The following is a 21,063-nucleotide window of genomic DNA, read 5'->3' as shown; positions in this document are numbered from 1 at the left end:
GCTCACAAGCCCCATTCCCTTGCGGGTGATATGGTGTGGTCCGGGATTTATCAATCCCATAAAGATGATGTAGTTCCTCCATAACTTTCCCCAAAAAACATGCTCCCTGGTCGGAATGTATACGCTGAGGACAGCCGTACACTTGTATAAAGTTTCTGCAAATTGCGGAGGCGGCTGACTCCGCGGTCTGGTATCGAGTAGGGGTGACCACAGCGAACTTGGTGAAATGATCCACCATGACGAGGCAGTGTTCGTATCCCTGGAATGCGGGGCCAATGTGCAGATAATCCACCGTCAGGAGCTCAAAGGGTGCTGAAGTCACAATCGTCTGTGTTGCGGCCCTCTGAGCAGGCGGTTTGGCCAATTCACATAAGCGGCAGGTACGGCAAACTTCGTCCACAACAGCCGACAAGCGTGGGTGATAAACTTTCTGTTGTAACCATTGCAAAGTCTTTTTGGCTCCAAAGTGGGCCCCTTTTTCGTGAGCCTCTCGAGCCAGTTCGTGTAGCTGAGCTCCGGGCGTAACCACCTGCCAAACAGTCGTTGAGGTTGTTTGCGAAGTGATTTTACGGTACAGTAGTCCCTTTCGGATAATCAGTCTCTCCCATTGTCACAGCATCAGCGAGAGGTCTTGGGTTAAAGTATGTCGTTGAGTATCAGTGGGTAATTGACCAGCGGCGACCCATGTCCGGAGAAGTCCAACTTCTTCATCTTCTTGTTGCTGTTGTATCCACTTATCCCGAGATTGTTCCAGGATGCCCCTGTGGGCCTCTGGAGAAGATACTTTTGCATCAACATTGGTGAGCACGGCAGCGGTAAGAGCGAACGGTATTTCCTCTCCTTCTAATTCTTCATCTCGATTCTGTCCGGGAGTTGTATGTCGAATCCTGGAGAGAGCATCTGCATGAACATTCTCGGCCCCTCTTTTGTAAATAATCTTGTAATTGTACTTCGCCATTCGGGCCACCCATCGCTGCTCCAAAGCCCCCAACTTGGCGTTTTCCAAATGAGCCAGTGGGTTGTTGTCAGTTCGCACTACCACCTCGGAGCACGCTAGGTACTCTGCGAATCTCTCCGTCATAGCCCACACCACTGCGAGGAGCTCGAGCTTAAAAGAGCTGTAATTGTCAGGGTTACGCTTGGAGTCATGGAGTGAACAGCTTCCGTAAGCGATCACCCTCTCCCGGCCATCCTGAACCTGTGACAACACAGCCCCTAGCCCGTGAAGACTCCCGTCAGTGTGCAGGATGAACGGATGAGAGAAATCCGCATAAGCCAACACTGGGGCATCCGAGAGTGCAGCCTTGAGATCTCGGAAGGCCTCTTCCTGAGGGTGTTGCCACTGCATTTTTCGCCCATTGGCCCCAGCGGGAGCCCCCTTCAGCAGGTCATGCAGGGCTCGAGCTCGACATGCAAAATTCTTTACCAAACGACGGCAATATCCAGCTAACCCCAGAAAAGCCCGCACGTCTTTCACCGTCTCGGGGGTAGGCCATTCCTGGATAGCAGCAACCTTCTCCCGGGATGGCCTCACACCCCCTGCCGAAACGACATGACCCAGATACTCAATCTGAGAGCGAAATAGGTGGCATTTCTGAGGCTTCACCTTCAACCCGTACTTTTGCAGCCGGCTGAGTACCTGTCCCAACCGCTTCAGGTGGTCCTCGAAGGAGGCGGCATAGACAATGATGTTGTCCAGGTAGATCAACATGGCCTCAAAATTGAGATCCCCTAAACATCGCTCCATCAATCGCTGAAAGGTCCCAGGGGCGTTGGCCAGCCCGAATGGCATACGATTAAACTCAAACAGTCCCATGGGCATTATGAACGCCGTCTTAGCTCTGTCCTCTTCTGACATGGGCACCTGCCAGTACCCACTGGCCAAGTCCAGGGTCGAAAAATATGTTGCTTTGCCCAATGCAGACAGAGATTCTTCTATGCGGGGCAGTGGGTATGAGTCTTTAATAGTGCAAGCATTCAATTTACGATAATCCACACAGAATCGTAGTGTACCATCTTTCTTCCGGACCAACACGATGGGGGCCGCCCAAGGGCTTTGACTTTCCCGTATCACCCCTTTTTGCAGCATCTGAGCCAGCAAAGTTTTCACCTCTTGATAGAGTTGTGGCGGGATCTGTCGATATCATTCTCGGATAGGGGCCGCTCCTGCTGTGGGGATCTCATGAGTGATGGCGGTGGTACACCCAAAGTCGTCTTCATGGCTAGCAAATACTTCATGGTACTGTCCCAGCAATGCTTTTACTTGTGAAAGTTGGGCCGCAGTTAGTCCAGAAAGCTCGGCCCGCATCTGCTCCAAAATATTTCGGCCCTTCTCTTGTGTCGAGACTTCGTGGGACTGTAAGGTTCATATTGTTACCTCCCAAGGATCCTCGGGGTGTACTCGTAATTGAACCGCAGGGGCGGGCAGCACTTCTTCTAAAGGCTTTACTAGTTTGTCTCGGTCTTCAAGTTTAACGCAGCGGACCAGGACGGTTCCTTTTCGCACCGTAGCGAGGAAACGGGCCACCAGTATGCCAGGAGGTAAGTGCTCTGAGTGACACGGCTCCACCTGCACCTCTACGCCCTCCAAAGGTATCGGGGCCCGAATTGGCAGGGCCACCACTGTCTGTCCAGGAGGCAGCACAAGCAGGGGTGCCGCTGACGCGATGACCTTGCCCAGAGCCTCACCCTCCTGGCAGTCCCGATGCACCCACGCACCTCGCACCAGCTGCTGGAATACCTGTCCCTGAGCTGTGCGAGAACCCCACTGCTTCAGTGTCCTTTGCGTGGGATCATTAAGCAACAGGTTACCAAACTCTTTTAAAATATTCATGCCTAGGGTGACGGGGTGTCGTTGATCAGCTTCTCCTTGAGTCAGCACCACCCCTCTGCGGCCGAGGGGTTTACCGCACAACGTCATCTGCACCCACACTACCCCGTCTTTTCTTTCAATAGCAGTATGCAACTCTTGGAGCACATTCATATGCTGAGTAATCGTCTCCCCCTCTGCCTGCATCCTGCTAAACAGACGGGTCCTTAACTCTCCCACATTAGTGGGATCCCCGTGGGTCTGTTCCACTATCTGCAACACCTTTTCAAAAGTGTTGCGGTGCCCCGGAGGTTTCAACATCACTGACCTCCGCACCTCCCCGTCTAGGGCCATGAGTGCCACTTCAGCTTCCAGGTCAGGGGTCATTGGGTGCATCCGAAAGAGCCCCCGCATTCGTTCTGTCCAGCTCCATAGCATAGTATTGGAGCCGGAGAATCTAGGCAGGTTGTTCAGCATGGCCCCCAATGAAATGCTAGTACGGGGGCCCTCATTATTTACAGAGTCTACAGCTTCCCCCTGACCTGCGCCACCACGTCTATGCTCAGAGACTGCATCCTGCTGACTACGCCAAGTGTAGGGTTGAGCAGGTTCGCAGGATGCAGTGATGAGACACTAGACGACTGATGGTTTGCAAAATAACTTTTATCTAGTTTTAGCCACTGGGCTTGTTTGAAGAAACATAAAATTGTGAACCAAACAAACAGTCCACGCAGGGACTCAACAATCTTATTCGAATTCTAAAGCCACTTAGCCTTCCAGGGACTGCTGGTTTCATGAGCGTGGCTGCGTTGAGGTCGCTGAGGCAGCTGTCCTGAAGTCTCGCTTCCCCAGGAAGGAATGGGGCTCAACAGGCCCTGAAGAAAGTGATGACGGTGGGGCGCAACAGGCCCTGAAGAAAGCAATACCGTTGGGGCGCAACAGGCCCTGAAGAAAACGATGCCGTTGGGGTGCAACAGGCCCTGAAGAAAGCGCAGCCGCTGGGGCGCCACAGGCCCTGAAGGAAACGCTGCCGCTGGGGCGCAACAGGCCCTGAAGAAAGCGCTGCCGCTGGAGCGCAACAGGCCCTGAAGGAAACGCTGCCGCTGGGGCGCAACAGGCCCTGAAGAAAGCGATGCCGTTGGGGCGCAACAGGCCCTGAAGAAAATGATGGAGGTGGCGCGTGGTGATGACGCAGTTCCCCAGATGACCTGTAGCCGTCCTTTAACAAGGAGTCTCTCCCAAAGCCAGGGTAGCGAGCCTTTTATCTCGCCTGTGACGAGGTGGCGTATCTTCAGGCCGGTGACCGCCGGGTCGGCGTGATGGGGGAAGGCTGGGGGGAAGTGCCCAGGCCTCTGTGACCTGGTTTCGGGTACTCACGGCCACTACCTGAGGTAAAGTTCCTCTCTCGCCAAGGCGGGGGGTAGCGGGGATGCTCCTCTCAGAACGGGAGCGGGGAGCAGTCTCTGGGAACAGTCTCTCACGTCTCTCTTGTCGGTAAATGTCCAGCTTTTTCCTCGCAGGCTCCTCTCGGTGCCCCAGCAAGTCACCTTGCGTCCTGCCTTCACTCGCTCTCTTCCCCAACTGCCACTTCAGCGCGTCCCCTGCTCCTTTTACCCTAGCCCTGCTCCCTGTTGCCCTGACAACCTCAGTCGCATGTCTCCCTTTGTAATCCCCCTGATGTGATTCCTTCAATAAATCTGATGGCGGTCCCCCTGGTTCCGGACCAAACACTATATGGGGGTCCTCCTCCCCACACACCACCGAATGAAAACAGTGAAACATAACTGTGGCGCCCCTGAGGCTTCAGTCGCCACAGAGGTACTGCACCTTCTCCTAAGGTGTAGTGCCTCACCATCCAGGTAAGGTGGGAACTCCTGACCACGCTCCACACCTGCATTACACACACAGGATAGTTCAGTGGGGCCACCTAACAGCTTCAGGCTGGGGGTTAGCAGAGCACCCCTTGTGGAACCCTGCTTCATAACACGAGATGTGCTGGGAGGCGGGTGGAGTGAGATGATACAAAAGAGTGGGAAGAGTGAGACTCAGTTGGTTAGTTGGAGAGGGAGAGAGAAGAGTGAAGATGGGTGTCTGAAGGACATGCTGCAGCAGGTCCCAGTGATCTGGGCTGCTGGCACGAGAAAGACCAGAGAAAGAGACTGATAAGATTGATAACCTTCCATAAGAGAGAAATAGAACAGATCGGAACGAAGGAGAATAGAAGGATGGTGGGAAGCTGGTTGAAGAAAGATATAGAACCCTTCCAGTCCAGAGCGCAAAGGCCGGGGCCCGGCCCCCAAGGTTGATTGGATCTTTATGTCCGGCAACAGACACCGGAGGAGTAGTGAGCCACTAACGTCTTGCTCCCATCATAGACTTGGGACACAACAGCAACTGAATAGAGAGCCGGGACGCAGTGAGGAGTCCCCGAAGCAGGCTACAGCTGTCTGTCATACAAGTAGAGACTAGGAACACCTAGAGAGAGGCATTCCAGGGTAACTAAGTACTGGAGTGCTTCGCACCTAAAGGCGCATTGGAGGAGTCGTTCAGTGAAGGTACATATTGGCGGAGTGTGGAAGAGAGAACCCTATCTTGCCTGGAGGTTGGCTGAAGCCCTGACCTGGAGAACACAGTACGGAGGCAGGCGTGTGTGTGAACTGCAAACTGTGAGTAAAGCTTTGGAACCGCATACTCTGGTGTCCTCCAGTTATTCCAGCACCGCTACATCTGGGTAACTACCTCTATACCATTCTGCACCTCTCCTCATCCATTGCACCTACACTGCCCTGGAACTACAGCTCCACCTGTGGGGAGCTACAACATCTTTGCTGCACCACACCATCAGTCCCAGTGGATCTGCATGCAGCGTTGGCTCAACATCTTACTTGCCAAACACCACGGGTGGCGTCACGAACTATTCTAATAAACTTTAACACCATTAACATCACCGCCATTGATATTGGGCGCCCAGGGCCACGGACCGGGTCACCGCTGCTGTGACACATTCCCGCCTTGACACCAGCCCGGTACCGAGTACCCTGCTGCCCTGGGTGTGTGAGGGCAACCCATAACCTCCGATACAGTGTCTTTTTTGGGAGGTGTATTCCCATGCACCTCTTCACACCCACACATGGGTATACGCTTCCTGATTTTGGCTATTTGGTGTCATCCTCCTCCTCCTCCTCCTGATCATCCACCAGACCACCAGAACAAGAAAACGAGGGTGACCATGTTCAGTGCTGCTACAGCCACTCTAGTTTGTTGAAAGAGTCTTTAAGATGCCCGTCAAAATATTTTAAAAAGTATGTACCCCAGGTGGAAATCTTTGTCAGCCCATACACTTAGTGTATGGGCATTCCAAGTAAAGGAGACCAGCTCCCTTATAATGGGAAAAAAAAATGTAAAAGGCCTTCCTACATGTGCCTCCTAATATTTGCCAGCCTTGCATTCTATGCATGGGCAAACAAACACTATGGGAGACCCACCTCCTAATAATGTGAACATTGTTTTCAGGAGGCCCACCTCTAAGCCTGTTCCAAGGGTTATTGTGATGCATGTAACTTTGGTGCAGGCCTTGCATCCAATGCATAGGTTAACAGTATGGTAGTACCAAATGAATAATGTGAACTTGGCTTTCCTGTGGCAATCCAGTAAGTGGATACAAAGGCTTATGGGGTTGCGTGTTACTTTGTGACAAGGCGGGCCTTGCATTCACTAATAGACTAACAGTATGGGAATACCAATTGAATAATGTGAAGTGGATTTTCCTGTGGCCATCTAGTACGTCGATTCAAAGGCTTATTGGGGTGCATGTAACTTTGTGGCAAGGCGGGCCTTGCATTCAATGCATAGGCTAACAGTATGGCAGTACCAAATGAAAAATAATGGGAACTTTGGTTTAATGTCACCATCCAAGACGTCTTTACCAAGGGTTATTGGTGTGCGTGTAACTTTGTGGTAGGGCAGGCTTTGCATTCAATACATAGGCAAACACTATGGGTGACCCTCTTTCTTATAATGGTAACATTTTTTCAGGAGGCCCTCCTGTACATCTCGTGAAAGGGGTATTGGGGTGCGTCCTCATTTTTGGCAGCCCAGCCACTCACTGCATAGGCAATAACTAGGAGACCCACTGTTTTATAATGGCTCTTTAAGAATAGTAATGCTGCCTGATGCCCCTATAAAAATAGGCTTGGTGACTTTAAGAGTCCCTCCTTCATAAATGAAACAAGATGTGTCTGAAGATGTGTCACACACCACATGACCAGCTAAGGTTGTTAAATGTTAAAATGACATTTCCCAGTGAATGCATTTGTATTCGTTAAAAGCAATGGTAACGTTGGAAAAAGCATCAAAAACGCTACGTGTGACCATTGGCAAAGTGATGGAGGGGCATTTTTTGGGGGGGGGTTATTTCTTTTGTCTTGCATACAAATTATTACCCTGGAAAGGATGTTCCTTTACATATTTCCCTGGAAAATCCATTTTGGTTTTGTTTTTGTATGTTTTTGTGTGCGCCTGTAAAAGTGGTGTCACATTCTGACAACATTGGTTACAGCTGTGATCTAGGAGTCAGAAATGCTTCTAGGGGCGATCCCCATGATGTTTCAATGTCATTTGTGCACTGTCCCCATACATTTCCAATGTTTTGATACCGTAGAAAGACCTCCGGGGGGGGCACGGCAAAAAAGTTCGGACTTCTCACAGGCTAACACTGGGTTCACTGCTCGGGTTGAGCATCCGAGTATTCCAATTTGCTCGATCCGAACAATGAGCACCTGAGCATTTTACTGCTCGCTCATCACTAGTGCTGACCTGACAGTGTCTGTAGGTTACTGTGCACAATGCTGCTGACAGGTTCACTTTACATTTAGATCTCAGGCATTTGGAAGAGGCGATGGAGAGATTTTATTAAGACTATCAGGGAGTTACAGACTCACATAAGTGAGGAAGGCCGATCCCACCACAATCAAACTATCATACAGAATGAACAGGTAAAAAAAAAGACATAGAATAAAAAATAATGTTCCATCCCCGACAACAACGTAAATAGGAGGGGAGAACTCCAACACTAAACCAGATTTGCACTCATTAATGGTGGACCATTGGAGCTACTGTTAGTCCTGACCCAAAAAGTAGAGAAAGTATTAGTGCTCCCCATTTCAGGAGATATTGTGCAGTAATCTGAATTCCTTAGGATCGAAAGCATAATGGAATTTATGACGTAGAGAGAAGCCATGAAACCAGGGCTTGAGCCATGCCAACACATCTCCTGCAGGGGTGATTAAATGTATATTACAGCCATCAGCCACGCACAGCTTAGAGATATATCATGGCACAGGTGGAATGGTTTTCCAGTAGTTTATCACAATCCTCCTTGAAATTACTTTTAATACAAGTTGAAAAGTCAGGATAAAGAGAAACTCTGTTGTTATTGCACAGAAATTCACACTTGGCCTCACTGCACATTTAATGTTGTTGATCAAAAAAGAAAAGTTTGGCCAGAAAGACTGGACCTGGTCTTGTAGGGACCATATGAGCACATTCAGCAGCACAGAAGGGAGAGAAGGGAGATTCATCCAATAAGATATCAGGGATCTAGGAAGCCAACAGCATCATTACCCTCTGATTTCTGATACAGACCCATCATAATACTTTTCTTCAAGTGATTTTCTAATTTATCAGAACATTCTATGCACGCTGTCATTTGGCTTTGTAGTTGACAGATCTGGGCAGGTAACGGTCAGCGTCTTCTAATCTCAGGGGGTAGGTGGATATTGTAAGTTCTATAGAAAAGGGTTTTCAATGACCAAACACATTAGAACAGTTTTCGGTGGAGGAGAACGTTGCGGTCTAGAGGCAAAATGGTGATCATGGTAATATGGCCGGACTACACCAACGATAAAGCAGCCACAGCCGGTGACTGAGAAGAATCTGTGACTTCTCTGCATTTAGTGGTTACCACTCACCTGGGTAGTCATATGTAGGAATCTCCTCTTTACACCACTCAACAACCCTCACATATGTCTCTGTAGCATTAATATGGGTCAGATCTTCACCCTGAAATAAATATTGTAAAAGTCACAGACAGATGGAGAAGTCACATCTATGATCAGCTCTAATCCTGCCATCTCCACCGCTCTCATTACACAAGTATAAAACATATAATACTGGTGGATAAAACAAGACTGAGCACAAGACCTTCACACCCCCTACAAATCATAGGGGAGATCTCATGACACCTTCTCTCCATCTACCTGATGATCCTGAGGAACATTGAGATCTTCTTGTTTACAGTCTTGTGGAAGAAGAGGACGGGGACATCTCTCTGGTGTTGTCCTCTTACTGAATAGATCTGGAGGAAACACATACAGGGACTGAATTCATTCTTTACATACAGATAATTATAGGCCGTGTGTATTTAGTCCTGTCTATTACCTGGTGATGTGAGGGGCTGGGGAACCTCCATCATGACGTCCTTGTACAGATCTTTGTGTCCTTCTAAATACTCCCACTCCTCCATGGAGAAATAGACAGCGACATCCTGACACCTTATAGGAACCTGACACACACAATGATACTGTCATCCCCCGATCCCTTCATAGCGTTACTGTGTAATGTCCCAACATTCCCAGCAGTGTCACCTCTCCAGTCAGCAGCTCAATCATCTTGTAGGTGAGTTCTAGGATCTTCTGGTCATTGATGTCCTCATGTATCAGGGGGTGAGGTGGAGGCCCTGTGATTGGACTCAGGGGTCTTCCCCATCCCTCAGACACAGGGTCCTGACAGCGCTCACTAGAGGTCTTCTTCACTACTGTGTAATCCTGGTTATGGAGAGACACATTAATAAATCTCACTACAGACATTTCCAGAGTCCTCACCTCTCCAGTTCTGTCCATCTGTTATTCCCATAGATAAGAATGATGTAATGTGACGTCATCAGAATCTCTCACCTCTCCAGTAAGCCGGAAGAGGATCTCTAGGGTGAGGTGTAATATCCTCTCCGCCATCTTGTCTCTGTCCATATCCATCTTTGATGGGTAAATCAGCAAAGTTTTCTTTTGTAGAAGATCTTCACTGAGAGGATCCGATATTGTAGAGATCTGAATGAGAAGAAGATGAGCCGATGTAACATCATAAAATCCTGTGTAATACAATTACTGGAGATAATAAGGGAAACATATGAGGAGATTTATTATTTTACAGTATTTAGTTTTCTTCTTTACATCTACTAATAAAACCTATATATTTAGGCCACAGACAACAAGCAGTTTCTTCCTCGGAGTCAGCAGCTGAATACGTTCCTCATAGACTCATCTACTATATAATTGTCTAATTCTGTCTGTCTGTCTGTCTGTCTGTAACGGAAATCCCGCCGCAACCAATCAGCGACAGGTGCAGTCCAGCCTCCCGCGTCGCTGATTAGGCCGCGACCAATGTGCGGATGGTAGCCAGGGTCCGGAGGAGAGGAGACTCCTCCGGACCCTGGGTACCATTAATCTGTAAAAAATAGAATTAAAATAAAAAATAGTGAGATACTCACCTTTGGACGGACCCTGGACATCTCTTCTCTAACCACGCGCCCGGCATCGCGGTCCCAGTAATGCTTTGTGCCAAAGACCGCTGATGACGTTGCGCTCATCTCCGGGCTTTGGCGCTAAGCAATACTGGGATCGCGATGCCAGGCATGTGGAAAGGAGATCAGGGGCCGTCGGAAGGTGAGAATAACCTTTCTTTATTTTTTTAATTATTTTTTACATGCTATGTTGGTTGCAGCCGGTAGGCCGTGACCAATCAGCGACGTGGGCGGCTGCACTGCGCCTGTCATACCAGCAAAGGGGGGGGAGGGGGACCATGCATACCAGGAAAGGGGGTGAGGGTGACCATACATACCAGGAAAGGGGGGTGACGGGACCATGCATACCAGGAAAGGGGGGTGACGGGACCATGCATACCAGGAAAGGGGGGTGAGGGGGACCATGCATACCAGGAAAGGGAGGTGAGGGGACCATGCATACTAGGATTGGGGGTGAGAGGACCATGCATACCAGGACAGAGAGGTGTGGGGACCATGCATACCAGGATTCGGAGTGAGAGGACCATGCATACCAGGATAGGGGGGTGAGAGGACCATGCGTACCAGGATAGGGGGGTGAGGGGACCATGAATATCAGGATTGGGGGGTGAGGGGCACCATGCAAATCAGGATTGGGGGATGAGAGGACCATGCATACCAGGATTGGGGGGTGCATTATTGCATTATTATTAAATCTTCATTAATAAACTACATACATATTCTAGAATACCCGATGCGTTAGAATCGGGCCACCATCTAGTCTTCCATAACGCTAATTCTCGTCTCATTTCCCGACACTGGAATCGGCATTAGCAATACTGCAGGAGATATTCATTACACGTGACAGGAGAAATAACTACTTCATGATGAGGACGACATCTTCATCTTCTACTACGGCTCTAGAAACATATTTGGCCAGAGTCCGTCACTGACTCCATCCCCACCGGCCGTCTATATGAAGGTTTCCCGTCTTCCCCGGACTGTAATCTTCTATCACGTTAGATCTCAGCTCTGATTCACACACAGAAGTTTGAGGCTTTTATAAAAGATTTTTTGATCCCACAAACACCAAGGACAGAAATGATCTAATCCCAAAGTCTCCATGTACAGTGATTTATGGGGTTTATTTCTCCCCTTAGGTTTTCCTATACTACAAGAAAAAAGCAGATGTTAAAAGGTTTCTGAAGAAAATTGGCTCTAACAATTCTTGTAAAAATACATGCAAAAAGCAGAAGGCATATTTTATTATTTTTTTTAACAACAAATGATTAACTCTTGGGCCCCAGAGCATAGATGTACACCACAGGGACGGCACAGGGGATTAGGGAAGAATCGCGCAGGGAGGGGGCTCAAAGCAGCGTGATGTGCTGCGCTGCTCCAATGGCCTCCTTCCCTGCAGGCCCCTTGATCCCAGATGGCTGCCTGGGGGTCTGCAGGTAGGCGGCTTCCTCAGTGCCTACAGAGACCAGGCGCCGAGAAAGCCTGCTGCAGTGCGTATGTCAGATCGCTGATCTAACACTGCACTGCAAAGTGTCAGATCAGCGATCTGACACTTCACAGTGATGTCCCACACTGGGACAAAATAATAAAGTAAAAAAAATAAAAAAAAGTGTAAAAATAATTTATAGAAAATCCCTAAATAAATTTAAAAAAAAAATATTCCCTAATAAATTCATTTTTTGGAAATAGAAAACAAACAAACAATAAAAGTACACATATTTAGTATCGCTGCATCTGTAACGACCCGCCCTCTAAAACTGTCCCACTAGTTAACCCCTTTAGTGAACCCCTTAAAAAATAAAAATAAAAAACAAAGCAAAAAACAATACTTTATCATCATACCGCAGAGCAAAAAGTGCAATAAACGTGCGTTCAAGAAACGTATATAAACAGGGTACCGCGTCATCAGCAAAAAATAAAAAAAGTTGTAGCTCGCAGAATAAAGCGATGCAAAAATAATTATTTTTTATATAAAATTGTTTTCAGTGCTTAAAAGCGCCAAAACATAAAAAAAGACATAAATGAGGTATCGCTGTAATCGTACTGACCTGAAGAATAAAACCGCTTTATCAATTTTACCGCACGTGGAACGGTGTAAATGCACCCCCCAAAAGAAATTCATGAAATGCTGGTTTTTAGTCATTCTGCGTCACAAAAATTGGAATAAAAAGCGATCAAAAAATGTCACGTGCCCGAAAATGATACCAATAAAAATGTCAACTCGTCCCACAAAAAATACGACCTCACATGACTCTATGGGTCAAAATATGGAAAAATTATAGCTCTCAATATGTGGTGATGCAAAAACTATTTTTACAATAAAAAGCGCCTTTTAGCGTGTGACAGCTGCCAAACATAAAAACCACCATAAATAGTAAATCAAACCCCCCGTTATCACCCCCTTAGTTAGGGAAAAATAATAAAATTAAAAAAATGTATTTATTTCCATTTTCCCATTAGGGCTAGGGCTACGGTTAGGGCTAGGGTTACTATTAGGGCTAGGGTTAGGGCTGAGTTTAGGTTTAGGGGTGTGTTGGGGTTAGGTTTGGAGTTAGAATTGGGGGTTTCCACTGTTTCGGCACATCAGGTGCTCTCCAAATGCAACATGGCGTCTGATCTCAATTCCAGCCAATTCTGCGTTGAAAAAGTCAAACGGTGCTCTTTCCCTTCCAAGCTCTGCCATGCGCCCAAACAGTGGTTTACCCCCACATATGGGGTATCAGCCTACTCAGGACAAATTGCACAACAACTTTTGGGGTACAATTTCTACTGTTACCCTTGGGAAAATAAAAAAGTGGGGGCAAAGATATCATTTTTGTGAAAAAAACTATGATTTTTTTATTTTTATGGCTCTACGTTACAAACTTCTGTGAAGCACTTGGGGGTTCAAAGTGCTCACCACACATCTAGATAAGTTCCGTAGGGGGTCTAGTTTCCAAAATGGGGTCACTTGTGGGGGGTTTCCACAGTTTAGGCACATCAGGGGCTCTCCAATGACAACATGACACCCGCAAACCATTCCATCAAAGTCTGCATTCCAAAACGTCACTACTTGCCTTACGAGCCCCAACGTGTGCCCATACAGTAGTTTTCTCCCACATATGGGATATCAACGTACTGCGAACAAATTGGACAACAACTTTTGGGGTCCAAATTCTCCTGTTACCCTTGGTAAAATAAAAAAATTAGGGACTAAAAGATCATGTTTGTGGAAAAAATATGATTTTTTTATTTTCATGCTCGGGCATTATAAACTTCTCTGAAGCACTTTGGGGTTTAAAGTGCTCACCACACATCTAGATAAGTTCCTTGGGGGGGTCTAGTTTCCAAAATGGGGTCACTTGTGGGGGGTTTCCACAGTTTAGGCACATCAGGGGCTCTCCAAAGTCAACATCACACCCGCAGACTATTCCATCCAAGTATGCTTTCCAAAATGTCAATACTTTCCTTTCGAGTCCTGACGTGTGCCCATACAGTAGTTTTCTCCCACATATGGGATATCAGCGTACTCAGGACAAATTGGACAACAACATTTGGGGTCTAATTTCTCCTGTTACCCTTGGGAAAATAAAAAAAATTGGGGACTAAAAGATCATGTTTGTGGAAAAAATATGATTTTTTTTATTTTCACGACAGGGCGTTATAAACTTCTGTGAAGCCCTTGGGGGTTCAAAGTGCTCACCACACATCTAGATAAGTTCCTTGGGGGGTCTAGTTTCCAAAACGGTGTCATTTGTGTTGGATTTCCACTGTTTAGGCACATCAGGGGCTTTCCAAACACGACATTCTGCGTTGAAAAGTCAAACGGCGCTCATTCCCTTCCGAGCTCTGCCATGCGCCCAAACAGTGGTTTACCCCCACATATGAGGTATCAACATACTCAGGGCAGGGCAAAGTGCACAATATCTTATGTGGTCCTGTTTCCCTTGGGAAAATAAAAATTGGGGGTGAAAACATCATTTTTGTGGAAAAAATATGATTTTTTAATTGTACAGCTGTACGTTATAAACTTCTGTGAAGCCCTTGGGGGTTCAAAGTTCTCATCACATATCTAGATAAGTTCCTTGGGGGGTCTAGTTTCCAAAATGGGGTCAATTATGGAGGATTCCACTGTTGAGGCATATCAGGGGCTCTCCAAACGTGACATGGCGTCCAATCTGAATTCCAGCCAATTTTGCATTGAAAAGTCAAACGGCGCTTCTTCCCTTCTGAACTCTGCCATGCTCCAAAACTGTGGTTCCCCCCCACATATCAGGTATCAGCAGACAAATTGCACAATAACTTTTGCAGTCCAACTTCTCCCGTTACCCTTGGTAAAATAAAAAAAAATTCGTCCTGAAGTAATTTTTTTGGGAAAAAAAGTTAAATGTTAACTTTTTTTTTTAAACATTCAAAAAATTCCTGTGAAGCACCTGAAGGGTTAATAAACTTCTTGAATGTGGTTTTGAGCACCTTGAGGGGTGCAGTTTTTAGAATGGTGTCACTTTTGGGTATTTTCTATCATATAGACCCCTCAAAGTCACTTCAAATGTGATGTGGTCCCTAAAAGAAAATGGTGTTGTAAAAATCAGAACTCGATGGTCAACTTTTAACCCTTATAACTTCCTAACAAAAAAATTTTGGTTCCAAAATTGTGCTGATGTAAAGTAAACATGTGGGAAATGTTACTTATTAAGTTTTTTGTGTGCCGTATCTCTGTGATTTAAGGGCATAAAAATTCAAAGTTGAAAAATTGCGAAATTTTCAAAATGTTCGCCACATTTCTGTTTTTTCACAAATAAACGCAAGTTATATGAATGAAATTTTACCACTAACATGAAGTACAATATGTCACGAGAAAACATTGTCAGAATCACCGGGATCCATGGAAGCGTTCCAGAGTTATTTCCTCATAAAGGGACAGTGGTCAGAATTGTAAAAATTGGCCCGGTCATTAACATGCAAACCACCCTTGGGGGTGAAGGGGTTAAAGGGAACCTGTCAGCAGGATTGTGCATAATAACCTACACACAGTGTACGTCAATGCTGTTATAATGAAGAAAATGATACCTTGGTTGATGATATCGGTCTTGGGGCTGTTTCTTAATCTTTATTTTTAGTTTTGTGTTAATGATATGGTCATGCCCTAAGGCGGGGTTCATGTATGTGGTGCTCTGATTATATATTCATAATGCAGACTGCTGACAGGTCTCTGCTCCTCGCTGACTTGCCCCATAGTTTGCATAATGTATACCATCACATACTGAGTTTTAAAAAAAAAAAACACTTCTGCAGGAAGGTGCCGGCCATTGCACCTGCGCTGCAGCATAATCGCGTGGTAACTGCACTTAATCCCTTGTGCAGATTTACTTAAGTGAGGAAAAAAAAAGTAATTCTGAAAATGGCGCCCAGGGCACCTGCTCAGTACCATCTATTGGTTTGCATAAAGATCAGACAGCTGCTGTGGCGCAGGCGCCAGTGGCGGCATCTTGCTGGAGAAGAAAAAAAAATGTCCTCCTCCAAGATGGCGCCGCCGCATATGTCAGCGATCTCATGGCTGGCACCTGCCTGCAGAAGCGTTTTTTTTTTTTTTAAATCAGTATGTGATGGTATTCATTATGTAAACTCTGGGGCAGGTCACTGACTGAGAAACAACTAGACACCCAAGGTTTCAATAACATAGAAATCTATTAACACAACTTGAGGTGCATCATCTGCACCGCATGAAGATCTGGATGTTCAATCCCCTGAAGACCCCGATTCAATCCTGCAGCTAGAGAGTTTTCCAGCTGATCTGAAACAGAAGATCTTAGATAAACTAAATACCATCAATACCAGAGATTAACTTTCAAGGCTCAGCAAAGAAACACCACCAGACAGTATTGTTGAAGATGCCAATAGAGCACTTGCATCAATAGCTACCACCACCATAACTCAAACTAATGAACTGATTTATGCAACTGCCTCAGCAATCATGGAAATGCTTGGCTATGCAATCAGCAAGAACAGAAGTACGTGCCCCCCTTGAAAAAGAAGACTGGAGACAATGATCAAGGGGACACGAAGGGAAGTCAGCCAACTAACAGAAATACAGAAGAGTGTAAAGATCAAAAATAAGACCAAGCTGGAAAAGTATAAAGGCCTGACCCCAACTGAAGCCCTAGAGACTGCTAAACAATGGCTCACAGCACTCGCTGCAAGACTGGGGAGATACACTAGAGAAGCTGAGGCCAAGAGGATAAATGCCCTATTCTCCAAAGAACCACCCAAGGTGTACTCGCAACTACAGAGTAACAGCACAAAGGCAGCAACTCCACCAATAGCAGAGACTGAACAATTCTGGAGGAACATATGGGAGAAGGAAAAACACATAACACCAATGCAATGAGTCTGCAAGATCTGAGAATGAAACACAGCAACCACCTAGAGCAAGAACCAGTCACCAATACAGAAGCCGACATCCAACAGCGGGTCAAGAAAATGAAGAGCTGGACAGCACCTGGCCCAGACATGATCCATACCTACTGGCTAAAGAAATTAACAGTGGTACATGAATGCAGATGTACCAACTGTTAGAAGGAGGCCACCACCCAGCTTGGCTAACACAAAGAAGAACAGTGCTGATCATGAAGGATCCTCATAAAGGAACAGTTACATCCAATTACCACCCAAAACCTGCCTTACAACAATATGGAAACTCCTGTCAGGCATCATAGCCACCAAGCTACAGAACCATACGAACCAGTATATGAATCCAGCTCAGAAAGGCATTGGGACTGAACAGAGAGGCACTAAGCACCAGCTCCTAGTTGATAGAGCAGTCGCTCAAGACTCAAGATCCACACAGACCAATTTCAGCACAGCCTGGATTGACTACAGGAAAGCCTATTACTTAATGCCATACACAAGGATCTGTGAATGGTTGGCTCTCTACAATGTCAACAGGAAATTAAGAACCTTCTTCAGAAAGTCAATGGGGCTATGGAGAACAACATTGGAAGTCAACTCAAGACAACTAGCACAAGTGACCATCAAATGCGGCATATAACAAGGTGATGCATTGTCCCCACTGCTTTTCTGCATAGGCTTGAACCCCCTCAGTCAGATAAATACAGAGTCTGGCTATGGATACAAGAGTGGAAGCACCATCAGCCAACTCCTCCACATGGATGACATCAAGCTGTATGCGAAAAATGAATGAGACATCAATTCACTGATCCATCTACAAGGATCTACAGTGAAGACATTGGGATGTCCTTCAGACTGGAGGTGTGGCTGGTTGGTAATAAAGATGCATGGTAGTCAAGACTGATGGAGTGGAATTACCAGCAGGGCACAAAGCAGATGTACAAACATGCTACAAGTACCTCGGCATCCCACAGGGATACGGTAACCATGATGAGGAGGCAAGAAAAGTAGCGAAATCCAAATACCATCAAAGTGTAAGATAGGTCTTGAAGAGCCAGCTCAATGGGAAGAATAAAATCTGCACCATTAATACATATGCCCTGCCAGTTATCAGATACCCTGCTGGCATAATGTGCTGGCCAAAAGAAGAGATGGAAGCTGCAGATGTGAAGACACGAAAGCTCCTCATAATGCATGGAGGACTCCACCCCAAGTCTAGCACCCAAAGATTGTATACCAACAGAAAGGAGGGTGGTCGAGGCTTGACAAGCATCCAAGCCACTATCACGGATGAAACAAGGAGTATCCAGAAATACATCAGAAAAATGGCAGCAAAAGATGAGATGCTGAGAGAAATCCTAAGGCAGCAACAACAGATCTGGAAGGAAAAACAGGAACATGAAGCACCATGGCAAGACAAGTCACTGCATGGAATGTACCATCGACAGTTAATGGAGGTGGCTGATATGGAGAAATCCTACCTATGGCTGGAGAAAGCTGGAGTCTGAGACAGCACAAAGGCACTAATCATAGCAGCACAAGAGCAAGCACTAAGTACCAGATCCACAGAAACAGGAATCTACCACACAAGACAAGACCCAAGGTGTAGACTATGCAAAGAACCCCCAGAAACCGTCCAACACATAGTTGCAGGATGCAAATTGCAAGCAGGAACAGCGTGTAACACCTCAGGGAGGTGAGCTATAAGAGTGGACCCTCTGGACCGTGGAACAGATAGCCCCAGGGCGAGCTGACCTAGGGAAGACCGACCCCTATACAGGGATCATCAGGGACAAGCCCTGGGATCTCTTATACCACGGTAGCTGATTCCAAGAGGGGCGGCTCAGATAGCAGGAGAGACATGGAATAGAAGGCAAACGTAGAAGACTGACGAACACCAGAGCACAAGGGACGGACATACAGAACTGAGCACAGGAGAATGGATGTGCAGAGCAGTGCGCAGGGCACGGATAAGCAGAGCAGGACACAGGAGTACAGACATGCAGACCAGGGTAAAAAAGTACGGACGCGCAGGATAGCGCACAAGGTATGGGCATGCAGGGCAAGACACAGAAGTACAGACATGCAAAGCAGGGTACAGGAGTACGGACGCGCCAGGATAGTGCAACCAGAGTATAGATATGGGCCTGGGTCGGAGAAGCAGGAGCTTGAACAATAACCAGGCGTCACTGATAAGAGGAAGTAGGTTCAAATACCCCACACCTTACCCGGAATTGCTGCTGGGATTTTTGGGCCAAGACATCAGAGAGCATAAAGGACCTGGGAGGGGGTGTGGCCACCCAGGTCAGGACATCTGAGAACATACAGGACCTTGGAGGGGCGTGACCGCCCTCCAAGAGTGTCAGGGCGCATGTGCCGGGTCCTGGAGCTTCCTGCTGTGCGGGGAGCACGGCAGGACCGAAGAACAAGACCGGAGGAGTGGGCAGCAATGGGCACGGCAGCGGTAGCAGTGGTGGTAACAGTACCCCCCTCCTTAGAACCCCTCCTACCCCCGCTGGAAAGGAACCTGTTTAGAACACGGGGTGCATCGATGTTCTCTAATGGCTCCCAGGACCTCTCCTCAGGACTGAAACCTTTCCAGTCAATTAAGAAAAAAGTTCTTCCACGACCCATTTTCATATCTAGAATATCTCTTACTTCAAAGATGTTCTCAGAACTAACAGGTTGAGGAGTAGAACCAGAGGCAGAATGGAAGCAATTAAAAATCGCAGGTTTCATCAGTGACACATGGAAGGTGTTGGGAATATGGAGTGAGGCAGGCAACTTCAATTTGTAGGCAACATTGTTGACTCGTCTCAGAATCTCGAAGGGACCAATGTAGCGCGGACCCAATTTGTTAGATGGCATCTTGAGTCTGATATATCTCGAGGAAAGCCAGACTTTGTCGCCCTGATTGAAAGGAGGAGAGTCAAGGCGCCTCTTGTCGGCATGCTTCTTCATCCTTCCCGACGCTTTGTCAAGTGACTTTTTAATGTCCTCCCAGATCTTAGAAAACTCCTGAGACTGGGAGTCAGCCGCTCGTACCCCCAAGGCAGAAGACACTGGAAAAGGCATGCCTGGATGTTGCCCAAAAACAATGAAAAAGGGAGTCTTGGCTGAGGACTCGCTAGAGTGATTATTAAAGGCAAAATCTGCCCAAGGAAGCAGGCCTACCAAGTCATCTTGGTGAGCGCTGGTAAAGTGTCGAAGTTAGATAGCCAAAACTTGATTAGTCCATTCTACCTGACCATTGGACTGTGGATGGTAGGCCGAGGAGAAGTTCAGTGACACCCTCATGAGTCCACATAGCGCCCTCAAAAAGCGAGAAGTAAATTGAACCCCCCTGTCAGATACGATGTGCCGAGGAAATCCGTGGAGTCTGAAGATGTGCTCAATAAAAAATTTTGCCAACTCAGGAGCTGAAAGTAGACGAGACAAGGGGACAAAATGAGCCATCTTCGAGAACCGATCCACTATCATAAAAATAACAGTGCAACCAGAAGAACTCGGAAGGTCGGTAATTAAATCCATGGCAATATGTTGCCAAGGAGCAGACGGAACTGGAAGCGGAAGGAGGGTACCATGAGGTAAATGTCGAGGAACTTTGTTTTTGGCACAGGAAAGGCATGAGGGGACAAAGTCCTTAATATCCAGGTGCAGGGTGGGCCACGAGTAGTAGCGAGCGCTGAGAAGGAAAGTCTTCTTTTCTCCGGCGTGCCCAGCCAACTTGGAAGAATGTCCCCAGAGTAATACTTTCCTCCTGTTGCTCTCAGCTACAAAGGTCTTACCGAGCGGCGGGATGGTCAACTGTAAAGCCACAGTGATGACTTTAGAGGGATCCACATTGTATGCCGGTTCCTCCTCCACATCCCCTGGCTGAAATGACCTAGAAAGTGCATCCGCCTTGGCATTCCTGTCGCCCGGCCAGAAGCGAAGCTCGAAGTCCAACCGAGCGAAGAACAGGGACTATCTGGCCTGACAAGGGTTAAGTCTTTGTGTGGATTGGAGATAGGCCAGATTCTTGTGGTCGGTAAAGATTACAAATGGATGCACGGAACCCTCGAGAAGATATCCCCACTCCTCCACCGCAAGTTTAATGGCCAACAGCTCGCGGTCTCCGATGGTATTGTTGCGTTCCGCTGCTGAAAACGCTTTTGGAGAAAAAGCCACAAGGAATCAAGCGTCCCTCCGAGGTCCTCTGTGAGAGCACAGCTCCAACACCTATAGAAGAAGCGTCCACTTCCAGAATAAAGGGTTAGACTCGGGACAATGTAATACAGGACCTGTGGAA

At 47.2% G+C, this 21,063-nt stretch overlaps 1 protein-coding gene across 3 annotated transcripts in view; it reads right to left on the bottom strand.

Annotated features, from left to right (window-relative positions):
• LOC141094221 (uncharacterized) overlaps window positions 1–21,063 on the bottom strand; it is a 323,197-nt gene that overhangs the window by 36,431 nt on the left and 265,703 nt on the right. For all 3 annotated transcript variants that reach the window (XM_073580021.1, XM_073580020.1, XM_073580022.1), the window contains exons 8-12: window positions 9,763–9,912; window positions 9,454–9,633; window positions 9,248–9,371; window positions 9,067–9,164; window positions 8,779–8,869 (exon numbers count right to left, since the gene is read on the bottom strand). In XM_073580021.1, the coding sequence (XP_073436122.1) occupies window positions 8,779–8,869; window positions 9,067–9,164; window positions 9,248–9,371; window positions 9,454–9,633; window positions 9,763–9,912 (643 nt within the window). The remainder of the gene's footprint in view (window positions 1–8,778; window positions 8,870–9,066; window positions 9,165–9,247; window positions 9,372–9,453; window positions 9,634–9,762; window positions 9,913–21,063) is intronic.

The sequence above is a fragment of the Dendrobates tinctorius genome, unplaced genomic scaffold, assembly GCF_039654945.1.
Source record: "Dendrobates tinctorius isolate UK_male_01 unplaced genomic scaffold, ASM3965494v1 ptg000063l, whole genome shotgun sequence".
NCBI lineage: Eukaryota > Metazoa > Chordata > Amphibia > Anura > Dendrobatidae > Dendrobates > Dendrobates tinctorius.
Note: the sequence above shows the minus strand (reverse complement) of the source record. Positions and strands in the feature narration are given on the sequence as shown.